General features: G+C 36.7%; 1 protein-coding gene and 1 pseudogene across 1 annotated transcript in view; one reads left to right on the top strand and one right to left on the bottom strand.

Moving 5' to 3' along the window:
- ADGRA3 (adhesion G protein-coupled receptor A3) overlaps window positions 1–15,678 on the top strand; it is a 122,997-nt gene that overhangs the window by 52,407 nt on the left and 54,912 nt on the right. The window contains exons 4-7 of the mRNA XM_007468999.1: window positions 785–856; window positions 7,768–7,839; window positions 9,762–9,922; window positions 11,551–11,764. Of these exons, the coding sequence (XP_007469061.1) occupies window positions 785–856; window positions 7,768–7,839; window positions 9,762–9,922; window positions 11,551–11,764 (519 nt within the window). The remainder of the gene's footprint in view (window positions 1–784; window positions 857–7,767; window positions 7,840–9,761; window positions 9,923–11,550; window positions 11,765–15,678) is intronic.
- LOC103080094 (60S ribosomal protein L35a pseudogene) lies at window positions 2,889–3,222 on the bottom strand (annotated as a pseudogene).

The following is a 15,678-nucleotide window of genomic DNA, read 5'->3' as shown; positions in this document are numbered from 1 at the left end:
GTAATCTGATTGAAATGTAAAATTGTATTCACTGTGCTTGGTGTGAAGAAAAATAGTGTAGAAAGATAGAACAAAATACTTACTAAAATTATCACACAGATAAAAGGAAAAAAGTTTCATGGTTTGAGGAGAAGAAAAAAATGGATAGAAAGTAACATTTGATAGGAACTATAAGAAGTTAAGAGTGACTGGAAAAAATGGGCTGTTACCTAGATATAGTTATAAAGTAATTTGACTTGGAGCATAAATGACAGATCTATAAAGTAAAAGCTAACTCAGTTGTTTTTTTCATTACAGTCAAAACTTCTGAGTATTTAAGGAATGAAATTAGAAAGCATGAAGTTTCAGATGTTCTTGAGGAAATAAAAAGTTTCGGCATTTTGGTAATTTGCCCTTTTACCCATTGTCCGTTGGATGTTGCCTGAGATCAGGCTCTGTTCCCTAACTTAACCTAGCATGATTAGCTGTGTAGATCATCACAGACAGTAAGATAGAGTCTCATTTTTACTACTTCAGTTTTATCTTGAGTCATTTTACAGGAGTAAATGCTTGAAATATCAAGGGCACTGTAATTAAACAGTGTTTAGCCTGTACGTGCCAGAAGTAAGTGAAAGCAAGGATTATTTCTTCTCTCAGTGCTGCACTTGAGATAGGTGAATATTTCAGAGATGCTTAAAAGATAGGACTTGTGTGATACCTGGGTGCCATTCTTGAATATTGAATGTATGAAACCTTTATTAACCAAGAGAACTAATTGAAGACACTTTTTTTCCTTTCTCTCTAGGGATCTGACAAACAATCGAATAGGGTGTCTGAATGCAGACATATTCCGAGGGCTCACCAATCTGGTTAGGCTGTAAGTGCCTCTTTCTTTCGTATTATAATACAAGGAAGCATTTGAACCAGTACCCAAATTTTTATGACCACCTATATGTTTAATATTAAAATAACAACTGTAGAGGTTACAGAAGTGGTAGGATATAAGGAGCTGGAAATTTAATCATGGAGATATAATGTCATCAGAACATAACAATGCATTATATCCTCCGTCCCAAACACACACACACACACACACACACACACACACACACACACACACACACACACACACACACACACACACACACACACACACACACAAAGGAACATGAGCAAAGGGGACAATGAAATAGCCTGGCTGGGGTGGGATGGAGTATGCAGGCCCCCCCACACACACACACACACACACACACACACACACACACACACACACACACACACACACACACACGATGTAGTATATACCCCAGGGAACATGTCCACATTGAGAGACATGATCAAAGCTTTGCCACTTTGGGAAAATTTCTTGGAAGAGATGAAACTTGAGCTGATGGTCCAGATCGTTAGAAAGGAAAGGAAGTCAAGCAAATGATAAAAGGAGGTAGAAATAAGAGCGAGGCCAGTTTGTCAAGGTGAAGGCCGTCGGACTTATGAGTAAAATGACCATCTGAATCACACCTCTGACCTTGTGATTATAGGTGAGTTGTTTAGCTTTTCTCTTTTTCAAATGAAAAAGTAGATTGATAAAGTAAGTAAAGTAAATAATAAATAAAGTAAGATTAATAATACCTCAAAGTTATTATAAGGATTAATTAGCATTTGAATTATCTATACCTATATCTTATAATTTGTATCTAATATAAGTGCAGAACTTTGTATATGCCATCAAATATATTTTAATTTTATTTTAAAAATAGACTCAGAGTAATTAGAAGTAAATTCAGTTATCTATAATAGAGCTTTATACAAGACCATATGAAAAGCAGACTGAAGCTTAGAACTCATTCAACCCTAGGAAGCCACTGAAAGACATTGATGTGGGAAAATGGCATAAAATCATGATTTAGAGAAGAGCAATCTAGAAATAGGGTGCAGGGTGAAATGCAGGATTTAGGGGTAGAAGTTCTAGTAGTGAGATCACCTGTTCCTGGTTCTTTCTCTTTTTAGCTTTTTAGAATGTTTCTTCTGTTTCGTTCAAGTTAACTTTGAAAAAGCTGTAGAGGCTTAAGTAGTGAGATCATTTCATCTATACAGTAAGGGAGGGGTCTCCAAATCACTTGCCAGAACAGAATAAAGTTACTCTTGCTTCTTAGTCAGCAAATTTGTATTTTTCAGTGTGCCCTTTAATTCTGGAGGAAAGATAGTTGGCCAAGTTTATGTTTTTAAACAAAAGATTGATTTGGTGTACAGCTTTACTCATAGTGAGAAATTAATTAAATCAATTACAGTTTCCCTTTTTGTAGCTGGATTACAAACAATTTCATTTCAGTGCTTTCATTATCTCGAGAGTTTTGTATTTTTGGTTGTAAGGAATGTATAAGAATTGGCAAATTGAGGTGTTTATGGAGAAAATTTGTTATATTTTTGGGTAGCTATGAATCAAATAATGAAAAAGGGAGTCTGAAGTTTTTTGACCATTTTCTTGACTTTAGTTTCAGATGGATATGTAGCTTTGGTCTAGGGATTTTTGACCCATCAGCAAATGTTCTTTAGGCAAAAGAGCTGTGTGGGACAGTGCTTACATTAAGGCAAGTTACTATATGCTTACTATTATTATTATTATTTGCCTCCTGCCTTAAAAGCAAACATTTTTGGAAGTTTTAGAGCTTGGGTTGTATCTTACATTTTTACCAATTCTCTGGTAGTTGTGAGAATTTACAGGTCATGGAACACAGTGGACGCATATCCAGGTGAATCATTAAAACATAGAAATAGCACTACCACGTTTCCTACTTTGAGATTGATTGAGATGATTTTATAGCCCATGTAATAATAGATGATGGTGGCTCTTTTTTTCTTTGTTTTAAGAAAACAAGTCCACAGTTTTATATATTTACTTTTCATTAAGTTTAAATCCATGAAGGGTATAGTGTCACACGGATTCTCTGTCCAATGGCCTTAGCAAGGAGGTTGCTTTGGAATTTAGAATGAACCATGATGCCACTGTTTCCATAAGCATAAGTTATCTTTTCCCAGATTACTCTGGTTTTGTTAGGTTTTCCACCAGGAGTTACTGTGTTGTTCTTTGTTTTGCGCACATAAGCACATCTCCTGCCTAGATAGAATTGTTTCATCTTGAGCATATACACCTTCAGTTTTCAGGAGAGCTGTTTGCTCCCTCTGGTTCCATAGATCCCACTTATATCCAGGAAAAATGGCCTTGGACCACAGCCTTCCAGACATATTTGTCCTGTTAGAAGTCCTGTTCCCCAGAAGGCCTCCACAGGGTCCAAGGAGGCTGAAATAGAAAGGGTGATAGTGGCTCTTTTAAATGCAACAATATGGCATATATAGAACTATACCTGACATATCCTTTAAATACTGTTCTAAGAAAAATTGGCAATTGGGGTAGCTTCTTAACATTGAAGAATGCATTGCAGTGGAGTTGCTTGTGATAATTTGGGTTGACATAGTTCTAGAGCTGTGGATCAGGAAACTTTGAATGGGTGTTCTGTGTGGGCTGCTCTCTAAGCCAGGCTGTATGCCGGTTGTGAAGGCTGATAACAATTTGTATTTCAGACATGGAGAATAGCATTTTCTCAGTCTAACAGGTGGAAAAGAGAATCTGATTAGTTAAGGGACATGTAGTACATTTTTTTTAACATCTTTATTGGAGTATAATTGCTTTACAATGGTGTGTTAGTTTCTGCTTTATAACAAAGTGAATCAGTTATACCTATACATATATCCCCATATCTCTTCCCTCTTGCGTCTCCCTCCCTCCCACCCTCCCTATCCCACCCCTCTAGGTGGTCACAAAACACTGAGCTGATCTCCCTGTGCCATGCAGCTGCTTCCCACTAGCTATCTGTTTTACATTTGGTAGTGTATATATGTCCATGCCACTCTCTCACTTTGTCCCAGCTTACCCTTCCCCCTCCCCGTGTCCTCAAGTCCATTCTCTATGTCTGCGTCTCTATTCCCGTCTTGCCCCTAGGTTCTTCATGACCTTTTTTTTTTTTTTTAGATTCCAGATATATGTGTTAGCATACAGTATTTGTTTTTCTCTTTCTGACTTACTTCACTCTGTATGACAGACTCTAGGTCCATCCATCTCATGTAGTAGATTTTTTAGGTTAGGAATCAGAGAAGCTCCCTAATTACTATTTCCCATCCCAAAGAGTAAGTGTACAAAAGCAATCAGTCTAGAGTGGATCACTGTTCTAGCTATTTCCTCAGCTACCTCTTCAGCTGAACTTTCGGGGTTACCCTGGAACTTGGGATCTCGGACTGACTTGGCCTCTTAGCCAAAGGGGCTGGAAACCTTGGCAGACACCCTGTTGCATTCTCACCCATACTTCTTATCATATTGAAACGTCTTGGCTTTGGCGATTCAGTGTAAAAATTCAAAAATGGCTTTTAAAAAATATGTCAGAGGATTCACTGGACTTGGGTGTGGTAGGTAAAATTGATTAATTCTATGTATTGATCTCTGCCTTTATTGAAGGAGAAATTCTGGGAAGTGAAACCATCCTCCCAGAGATTCCCATTGTAACCCGGAGTAACTGACAGACAAAAATGGGACCCAATAATGGACTTCAGTGAAGTCTCTGTCCTTCACTTAGGAAGTTAATTTACAGAGAAATTGTCAGGAGATCAAAAAAAGCAAAGATTTCCTTTTTTTTCTTTATGAATTTTGATCAGTTTAAAACCTGTTTTCCCCTAAGAAATTATACCTTTAATATTTTTCTATCAGAAATAATAGGTGAGTGATATTTATAAGAAGTTCCTTTTTACAATTAAAAATTATTGATGCTGTTAAGTAATAAACCATATAGAGAGATATAAAGCAAAAGTTAAATCTGCCCTTCATCACTTCAGACACACCCTTCTGAGATAGCATGTACTAACTGGTGTATATATTCTCAGATTTTTCTATCGTTCTCCCCCCCCCCCCCCGAAATGTGTAGGCTTTCACATAGGGCTTTAAAAATGTGCTGTACTTGACATTTTACTTAAAAAATTTTTTACTGACATATTCTTAATATCTTTTCAGGAGAATACATATTGATTTAGTTCATGTGAATAGCTATAGAACATTCCAAGTATAGAACAGATCATAATTTAGTCAATTATTCCTCTGTTAATGTAGATACTATCTGATTCCTTTCCTCCTCCTTTAACAAATCTGCCCTGGTAAACATTCCTGTATATACACAGATGCTGCATCATACACACTTAACTTACAGGAATACAAATATATCTGTGTAGCAAAAAGTAAGTAAAGAAAAATTGACAGAGTAAGAAACAGCATGAGTGGGAATAGGTGGATAATTCACCTACCACCCCATTCAGTAAACTACATTAGGACACAAGAGCGGTGTCTTTGCTGTGAATGTCATTCTCAGTTTCCTTATGCTTTTTTTGGTGTAAGCACCTCAGAGTTGGAATGGGATTTTAATGTTTTAAAGTAGGTGTAGGTTTTTATGGCCACCAGCCGAAGCCCAATTACTTCTTAGGTGTCCAGCCAAACAAATAGCAGTCTGTTCCAACACTGGAGGAAAAATTAGTTTGTGTTGGTACTTACTGAGAGGATGGCATGTCTGTCTCCAATGTGATTGCCTCCTCTGTGATTTCCAAGGAAAAAAAAATGTATAATACCTAATAATTAGAATAAAGTTACCTAGTAATTAGAATCTAATGGTCCCTGTAAGCTACAATTATTTTGTTTATACTTAAATCCTATATTTGTAGAATGTATTTTTATTTTCAACTTACTACTATGGACTCTTTGAAAACATCTAAAAAAATATTACAGGTAATTGTATAAGGAATCTACATGGACCCATCAATCAGTTTCAACACTTAGTAACTCATAGCCAGTCTTGTTTTAGTTACACCTCACATCTCTTGTCTTCCTGCGTATATTTTAAAGTAAATCCCAGAAGTCATATAATTTCACATAGGGTACCTTCATAAAAGTATAATTTTAATTGCATCTAGGTTACTTTCTTAAAATGTTACAGTGATTTACACTCCATCAGCTGTACCCTTTTCGAAATCCACATTCAGTATTCACTTTGATAGGCCAGAAAAGAAAAGGGCATCGCTTTCATGGTTCTTTTGATTTGCAAGTATTCTTTTTGTGTTTTAAGTTCCTAGGCAATTCTTTTATGACGATCAAAATTATTTTATCCAGCCTTTTTTCTATCAAAAAAATCCTAAGGCAATAAAAATGAATCCAGTGATGTTCTTACTGAGATCCATTACATCAGTATATTAATTTGTGAGGGATTGATGTTTGTGTAATATTAAGTCTTCCCATCCAGGAATACGTTGCTGCAGGTGTTATGGTAACCGCTGACCTCTCCCCCATCAATTCTCTTTCCTCTCCTCACTGGAGAATCCATCTACCCAATTGTCACTTTTTTCCACACTTGTAGGATGAAACTCAAACTCTGGAGGAGAGGCAGGCCTCCTTGCAGGTCTCAGGACTTCTTCCTTGAGAACTCTAGGTCCAAATATTATCATTCTTTTTTTTTTTGAATTATTTTTTAAAATTTATTTTTGGCTGCATTGGGTCTTCGTTGTTGCACGCGGGCTTTCTCTAGTTGCAGTGAGCAGGGGCTACTCGGCGAGCAGGGGCTACTCTTTGTTGCGGTGCGCAGGCTTCTCATTGCAGTGGCTTCTCTTTTATGAAGCCCGGGCTCTAGGCGTGCTGTGGCACGAGGGCTCAGTAGTTGTGGCTCACGGACTCTAGAGCACAGGCTCATTAGTTGTGGTGCCCGGGCTTAGTTGCTCTGTGGCATGTGGGATCTTCTTGGACCAGGGCTTGAACCCGTGTCCCCTGCACTGGCAGGCGGATTCTTAACCACTGTGCCACAAGGGAAGTCCCAAAATTTTATCATTCTTGTTACTACAATAGGCACAGACAAGATCTTGTGATGGTTGGATCATGCTGCCATTTCCCCAGAGTCCTTGCTAGCGCCTCCTAAATGCGGGGTCTGAACAGTCAGCCACCAAAATTAACCACCTACTATATACCCCAGTTTGTTACTAGCTGACAGAGGTACCCCAGTAAATAAGACACACAAGTCCTTCCTCTCCTGGAGCTTATAGTCAAGCATCGAAGAAATCACAAAAAATGATTTGGTCAAAGCATGATGGGTATAACAAACTACTTATATTGTAGCATAAGGTGTTCTGCAATTCATACAAAACTCTGCAAGTGTTTAGGTATTAAAGCCATGATACAGGGGGAAACGAGAGAGGTTAAGTAATTTGCCCAAAGCCAACACGGAATTTTATCCCAAGTCTTTCGTCTTAACCCCTGAACTCATTTCACTCTGCCAACGTATTTTACTGGCTTACTGTCAGCTGTTGCTGGCCCTTCAGACCCTCCTTTTCCATGTTTTTTTTAAATTTTTGCTTTCTTATGTGATACTGAGTGAACACATGAAGAATAATTCTTGTTGCAATGAGAGTATGACTGAAGATCTAGTTCAGGAAGTCAACTTTGAGGGTCACATGATATTTGATAGAAAAATCCTTATCCAGCAGTAATTTTAAATAATTTTGTTTACTGCCTTATATAAGGTTAAGAACAATTTTCTTCTTCAACTTTGGAGAAAATATTTACTAGATGTTTCTCTTCATAAGATTTAAAACAAATTTCATAAATTCTTTATAACAGTAGTTAATGATAGGACATTTTAGGAAATATAAAATAGATAAAATGATATGTAATTGTTAGCATTTCTTAAAGTGTAATTATTTCCTTTTTTCCAGGAACCTTTCAGGGAATTTGTTTTCATCATTATCTCAAGGAACTTTTGATTATCTTGGCTCATTACGATCTTTGTAAGTAAGAATTTTTCTCCTGTTTTAGTAAATACATTTTAGTGTTTTACATTTAAAAGTTATTATATGGCTTAAGAGACTTCGTAGGAAAAGCTTGTGATTTTGCAATAATTAGAATCTCACTTGAGAACTTGCATTCACACTGAAAAACATACCATACACCTTAATAATGTGTTTCAGGCTGGGACAACCATTTTCTCCTTAGAATACTACTCTATCTCTCTAATTTATATTTAAAGTAAATAAATTGGTAACTTTTTCTCTTTGTGTTTCCAAATCAGAAAATATTTTGTTCAGCTAATTAAATTCCCAAAGTATAAAATATGCCTCCCTCCCTATGAAGAATTTATAGGGCTTCCCTGGTGGCGCAGTGGTTGAGAGTCTGCCTGCTGATGCAGGGGACACGGGTTCGTGCTCTGGTCCGGGAAGATCCCACATGCCGCGGAGCGGCTGGGCTCGTGAGCCATGGCCGCTGAGCCTGCGCGTCTGGAGCCTGTGCTCCTCAACGGGAGAGGCCTTGACAGTGAGAGGCCCGCGTACTGCAAAAAAAAAAAAAAAAGAATTTATAGTTGACTATGTTATGCTTTAGCGATTTAATTTTATCCTGTAACTCCATGCCCAAACTGAATTCACAACTTATTACTGACATTTCTAGGCATGCTTACATAGAATGCCTGCTTTATGAAGTCAGTGTAAGGTCATATTTACATAATTCTCTGTAGCTTTAGAACTGGCTGATTTTTTTCCCCCCAAAACACAGTTTTATTAAGTGCAAGATTGTATAGGAGTTACTTTTGAAGCTAACTGTATTTTCAGATAAACCTTAATATATTTCAAAGTATTAAGTTATAATGATTTCTGTTGGAATTACCGTTAAATATAATGTTTTTCAAATTTTTATGGTATATAACATACGGGCTTGAGTCTCTTTTTCCAGTGAAAAATGTCTTCTCTGCCAGATGTCTCTGTTTGATGTATGCTGACTTCTTCCCTTTTTTCCCTTCCCTCCTCCTCATCTTTCGTTTTCTAAATTTATCATTTCCATCTCATTTAGCAGTTTTCATTGGGATGTAGCTGATAGGTTAGGTGCTCACGGTGCTTCTCACCATGGCAGACATATGTACGTACTTCTAGAATCACACTGCATCAACCTCTATCTGGTCTTTTTGGTACTGCTACGGTTCTTATCCAGAAAACTGCTTTTTAGTGAAAACATCTCCTTTTAGGGGCTCATGTCAGCCATTTCTGTGAAGTTTAGGAAATAAAGGCTGTAAAAATAATCTGGCTTTTGAGACCCTGGATAGCAGCAATGTAGGAAGTATTTTCATCCAAAAATTGGGCAAAATTGCCAGTGTTTATATCTGATAGTGCTGGAAACTGACCAGAAGGTGGTGCTTAGGAATTAGCAGTCAGCCAGTCATCCTAGTCAGATAAACAGAATATAACCATGTGAAACAGTCATATATTGCTTTGTGTTGCCAGAATTAACAGAGTTTGCAGGTATTTAAGCCAAGAACATGGCAGTGATGCTGGAAAAATTAGGAAAGGCTTCACAATGCAGTATTTGTGCCACAGACTTGATGAAAGGGTAACAGTTTGATAGGCACAAAGGATGGGGATGTGGTATTCCAGTACCCTGGGCTTCAGGAGTTTGTTACATAGATGAGGAATAGATTTTGTTCACGTACCAACTTTGAAACTGGAGTCACTCCCCAAATCAGTGGGGAAGGGAGCTGGGGTCAGGCATTTGGCGTCATCTCAAGGGAAAGGAGACCATAACCAGTTGATGGTACAGTATGTGCCATAGCATGGTAAGGGTGAGCAGGAATGTGCTTGCCACACAAAGGGTAAAGCCAACATAAAGCAAAAATGCTATTTAATTCATTCACCATAACCTCTAAATTGCATTTTGTATGCTACAGAGAATTTCAGACTGAATATCTGCTGTGTGATTGTAACATACTGTGGATGCATCGCTGGGTAAAGGAGAGAAACATCACGGTACGGGACACACGGTGTGTTTATCCTAAATCACTTCAGGCCCAGCCAGTCACAGGTGTGAAGCAGGAGTTGTTGACGTGCGGTAAGGAAGACAAACTGAGAAAGGGTTAACTGTATTTTACTTGCTATCTTGTTTTCCCTGACAAACTGCAGAGTTCTGTTTACACATTGGGACTGATTACAGCTGTCAGTCTTCATGGATTTGATAATATTTAGTTTTTGCTGACAAGTCAGCTGGATTAAAAAACATTTTTTCGATTGGTGTTTAAAGTTCTTAGGTTCTGAACAGCTTTCTTTATGAAATCCAGTTTCAGTAAATAGTATAGATCTTCAGATTTTCTAACAGCAAATCAGGAATTTGTTGATAGTAATAAAATCTCAGGATACAATCACACTTTTTGTTGGTGGGGTGTGAATTGATACAGCCTTTTTGAAGGATAGTTTGGCAGTATGTATTGGTGTTCTTAAAGAATTGATACAACTTCATATAGTAATTCTGCATGTAGGGGTTAATTCTTAAGAAATCATCAGCTATGTGTGTAAATCTTCAGACTTTGTGAACATATCCTAAATTCTCAAAAATAGGGCATTGGTTTAACTATGGCACATCAATTCAGTGAAATAGTATGCAGCTATTGAAAATCATGAATTTTAAGAATATCTGAAGGCTTGAGGGAAATAACACATTTACCATGTGCTAAATGAAAAACAAAAAACAGAAAACCAGAAACAGTCCTTAAAGTGTTAGAGGTAGGTTCTAGTTTTGTGTTTGGAAATAGATGTATCAGTTTTTTTCCATTTATTTTTATTAGCATTATTGTTGTTTCACATGTAAAATATGCTCATTGGATTAAAGATTTATGAAAAGAAATAATGTGTACATATATCAAATTACCTTGGCGTACACTTTAAATAACTTATAATTTTGTCAGTTATACCTCCATAAAGCTGGGGGAAAAATGAAAAACTAAAAGAAGAAAAAAACAAAACCCATACTTACAGTAATTCTTATCACTCATAGGTAGCTAATGTCAAGGATACCTTGGTGTATCATCTTCTATACCTTTTTATTATGTTTTGTCCAAAATATCATACTCTAATGTTATTTTGTAACCTTTTGTGACTGGAAATGGTGTAAACTTGTTTCCTCATCATATAAAAGATGCATACCAATCCATTATATAGATGTGGCCATAACTTTTATTTTTTCAATACAGAGATGTAGCCATAGCAATTTCCTTATTACTGCAGATTTAGGTTAATAATTTCTCACTCTATAAACGTTAAAAGGATTAATTTCCTTGTGTACATCTTTACATAATTAGCTATTTAGGATAGAATATTACTAAAAGTAAAATTATTGTGTTAGACAAAGGGACTGAATATTTTAAAGGCTTTTAATGAGCCAAGAGATTTGTGTACATTTTTGCATATGTAGTTAAAATTTCTCTTTTATTTTCCTTACTGGAAGGAAATATATCAGCTTTGTAAAAGTTGATATGAAATGGTTTAATTTTACTTAACGGTGTTTTCATCTTGGACCCTCTTAATTCAGTAATAGCTTTGTTGATACTAACATTAGAATGCTGATTACTGAGGAATTTGTTTTTCCATTTTTAAAATTTCAATTAGAATTTCTATAATTTTAAATTTTGGAATGTGAATATAGTATTGTGTTTGTTAACTGAGTCTTTATTTTACTGTCTCTAGATCCTCCCCTTGAATTACCATCTTTCTACATGACTCCATCTCATCGTCAAGTTGTGTTTGAAGGAGACAGCCTTCCTTTCCAATGCATGGCTTCATATATTGATCAAGACATGCAAGTGTTATGGTATCAGGATGGGCGAATAGTTGAAACTGATGAATCCCAAGGTATCTTTGTTGAAAAGAACATGATTCACAACTGCTCATTGATTGCAAGGTAAACTTTTTTTAGATGAGGAATTGTCTCTGTGGATTTTATCATTTCAGAATTGTACTGTTTAGTTAGAATTTGAATGAATATTTTACCTTCTTGCATTTAAAAAAACAAACTTCTGACATTTCTTTTCCTGATTGTTACTTATCTTCTAAAATTAAATAGCTATCTTTTCCATCCAGTTTTGGAGGAAAAAAGCATAGGATAAAAGGGAAACACTGTTTAAAAGTGGGAGACTTTTTGTTTAAAGTCTCAAGAGGAAAAAATGTAAACTTGTAGTGCTAAACTTAATTTCTAACAATTTCCTGCTACTAATAAACTTAGAATTTCACTTGGGAATCACCTAATTTTCACTGTCTTAAGATTAATGTAACATTTTAAGATACTTCCTTTTTTCGCCCCACTAGTATAAAAGAATATAACACCTGTCAACCCACAATTGGTGCAAGCACAGCAATAGTTAATTTGAATGAACTTAAAGTACAAAAAACAGGATAAAAATAAATATGATGTTATCACTTATCATATTTTATTTTGGTAAAATCTTAATCTGTAGGTATTGAATTTTCTCTTCTCTCTGCCTCTCTTTCTGTCTCTGTGTATCTCTCCAAGCCTTTTTCTGTCTCTCTTTGTCTTTCCTTCCTACCAATTTCATAAAGATAGACCTTAGCTTGAATATTGAAGAGTAGGATCTGTAGTTTCTCAACTCTCTCCTGGGGCACTTTAGGGTAGTATTACAAAAGCATCATGAAAAAATTACCAAGAAACTAAAAGCTGTCTGAGTTGAGACTCAGGTTTGGGAATTTTGAGGTTCGAATATTCTGTTTTATAATATCTCTTTCTCTTCTGAGATTTCCTAACTGTCTGTTATGTTAGAAGCATATTTTCATTTGTGTCTTTTAACTTTTATAGTAGATACCCTTAAATCCTTGCTTTCATATTCCAGTATCTGGGTCATCTTGGGATCATCACCCTGACTATTTTTCTTGTGAATATGGTTTATATTTCCTTGTTTGAAAAATATTGTTTATATGTCTGGTAGCATTGGATTGTATCCTGGACATTGTGAATAATTTGCTATAGAAAAGTAGACAAGAGTACAGCTTATGGGACAAATCTGGCCTATGAATTTTTTTTATAGTTTTAAATGGTTACATTTCAAATGATTATAAAAGTACCTACATAATATTCTCAGTGTTGCGTCTTGGTCAGCAAAGCCTAAAGTATTTACTATGTGGCCTTCAAAGAAAAAGTTTGCTGACCCCTTATATATGTTCCCATATCTCTTCCCTCTTTGTCTCCCTCCCTCCCACCCTCCCTATCCCACCCAAGACAGCTAGTTTTGTTTCATTGAACAGTTACCTTGGTTAAATTCAAACTCCTAGATCTGGCTTTTCTGTATTAGGCAGCCACTGAAATCTGCTTGGTGTTTGCCCTGTCTGCATGGAGGTCAGGGTCAGATAAAGAGCTGGGTGGATTTTATATGCAGAAGTTTGGGCTTCCAGCCAGACTCCTTTCTACCTCTGTCCTCTGATTTTTCAACCAGTAAGATTTTGAGTTTCTATTTGAATAATGCCTGCCCTTGGGCAAAAGCCATTAAAAAAATTTCCTGGTAACTCCCCACTGCCATTCCCTTCTTCCTACTGTCAGGCCCTCTTTGGTTTCTGCTTGCTTTGGATCACTCTCCATGTGTTCAGATAGTTATCATATTGTAGTTTTGTTCACAGCTTATAACTAACTGTTAATTGCAGGGAGGGTGGTTTGATAGGAGCCACTCTGCTATTACCAGAAGCAGAGTTCTTTTATTAGGGGTAAGATTGTTAGGAAAGTTTTTTATATGTTCTTTGCACTTAATATTAAGTTCTAGTGAGAAGATTCTAATTGTTACATTATTTTTACTGTGTGATAATTTCACAAGTGTATACATATGTCAAAACTTACCAGATTGTATATATATGTATGTTTTTGGCTGCGTTGGGTCTTGGTTGCTGCGTGCGGGCTTTCTCTAGCTGCAGCGAGCAGGGGCTACTCTTCGTTGCGGTGCGTGGGCTTCTCATTGCAGTGGTTTCCCTTGTTGCGGAGCACAGGCTCTAGGCGCTCAGCTTCAGTAGTTGCAGCACGCAGACCCGCAGGCTCAGTAGTTGTGGCGCACGGGCTTAGTTGCTCCGCGGGATGTGAGATCTTCCCGGACCAGGGGTAGAACCCGTGTCCCCTGCATTGGCAGGCAGATTCTTAACCACTGTGCCACCAGGGAAGTCCCCAAATTGTATATTTTAAGCAGTTTATTTTCGGAGTAGACAATAATTGACATATAATACAACAATAAAGCTTTAAAAATGTAATAGAACCCTTTTCTGAATAAAAGAGCCTTATTTTTAAAAATTTTATTGAAAAGTATAGTTGATTTACAGTGTTGTGTTAATTTCTGCTCTACAGCAAAGTGACTGAATTATATGTATATTATTCTTTTTCATATTATTTTCCATTGTTTATCACAGGATATTGAATATAGTTCCAAGAGCTTTAATTTAACTCTTAAATTTTGTAGCTATAAAGTAACTAGATTTACTTTATAAATTTATTCCTGTAAGTCATGTTTAAATTAATCTAAATTCCTTTAGCATTACAAAAAAATTAAGTCTAAGGATAGCAACTTCACCTAACATTTTTTTGTTGGTAGGGACACTTACCAAAGTGAAAATCTTTCATATGAAGACTGAGAAGTCCTTTACACAGAGTCAATCCCAGAATAATAAAGAAGTTGTAGGAAAAGGAAATATGTGGTTATTGGACTGGTTTACCTCATACACCTCTTGATTCTTCATTGGTCTCCTCATGTCGTTGATCCTTCATTAGTAAGAATCAGAGTTTGTATTTTTCCTAGACACTGAAATTGAAGCTACCTCCTTCTCCTTAAATCTCCTAATATGTCGTGTTGAGGATTCCTGAAAAATTTATTCCGTTAATTGGTTTTAGACATTGAAGGTACTGCTAAAAGTTAGGTTAGGACCGTTTTCCCCAGAGGGTATGCTAATGTGTCCTGGGGTGCCACAGTGTGTTAATGGAGGTGCTGTGTGGTATTTTAAATGTTTGAGCCTAGTGATACTGGACATTAGTGAGACACGACACAGCTACCAGCTCCAGGCAGTTAGGGTGTTGAATTTACATGATGCTGCATCCCTTTTGCTGGTGCCATACTTTAGATAATGGGATTTTGACAGTTACTATGGTGCAAAGCAAGTAGTGTGTGAAAATCATTTTGAAACAAGGAATATGGATATCACTGTTTGATCTGTATCTAATGTTTGATTAATTTTGGAGTGCCCGATAGGCGTGCACAACCCATTAGGAAGTAGTTGTGGTTAAGAATGAAATACTTATTTTAATTGATGTGTGTTTTTTTTTTTCAAATGGCTACTAAGTTATTAGGACATACATACACAGTTTTAGGATTGCATTTAGTCATTGGAACCACCCTAGGTGTTTTATTTTGTTTTTCTTTCTATTTTATTCTGTTATAGTCAGTTGCATTTTTTTAAACACCTTTATTGGAGTATAATTGCTTTACAATGTTGTGTTAGTTTCTGCTGTATAACAAGGTGAATCAGCTCTATGTATACATATAACCCCATACCCCCTTCTTCTTGCATTTCCCTCCTACCCTCCCTATTCCACCCCTCTAGGTGGTCACAAAGCACCAAGCTGATCTCCCTGTGCTATGCGGCTGCTTCCCACTAGCTATCTGTTTTACATTTGGTACTGTATATATGTCCATGCCACTCTCTCACTCGTCCCAGCTTACCCTCCCCTGCTCCGTGTCCTCCAGTCCATTTTCTACATCTGTGTCTTTATTCCTCTCCTGCCCCTAGGTTCATCAGAACCGTTTTTTTTTTTTTTTGATTCCATATATATGTGTT

The sequence above is a fragment of the Lipotes vexillifer genome, unplaced genomic scaffold (genome assembly GCF_000442215.2).
Source record: "Lipotes vexillifer unplaced genomic scaffold, Lipotes_vexillifer_v1.1 scaffold179, whole genome shotgun sequence".
Lineage (NCBI taxonomy): Eukaryota > Metazoa > Chordata > Mammalia > Artiodactyla > Lipotidae > Lipotes > Lipotes vexillifer.
The sequence above is the reverse complement of the archived record's forward strand: the minus strand, read 5'-3'. Positions and strand labels throughout refer to the sequence as shown.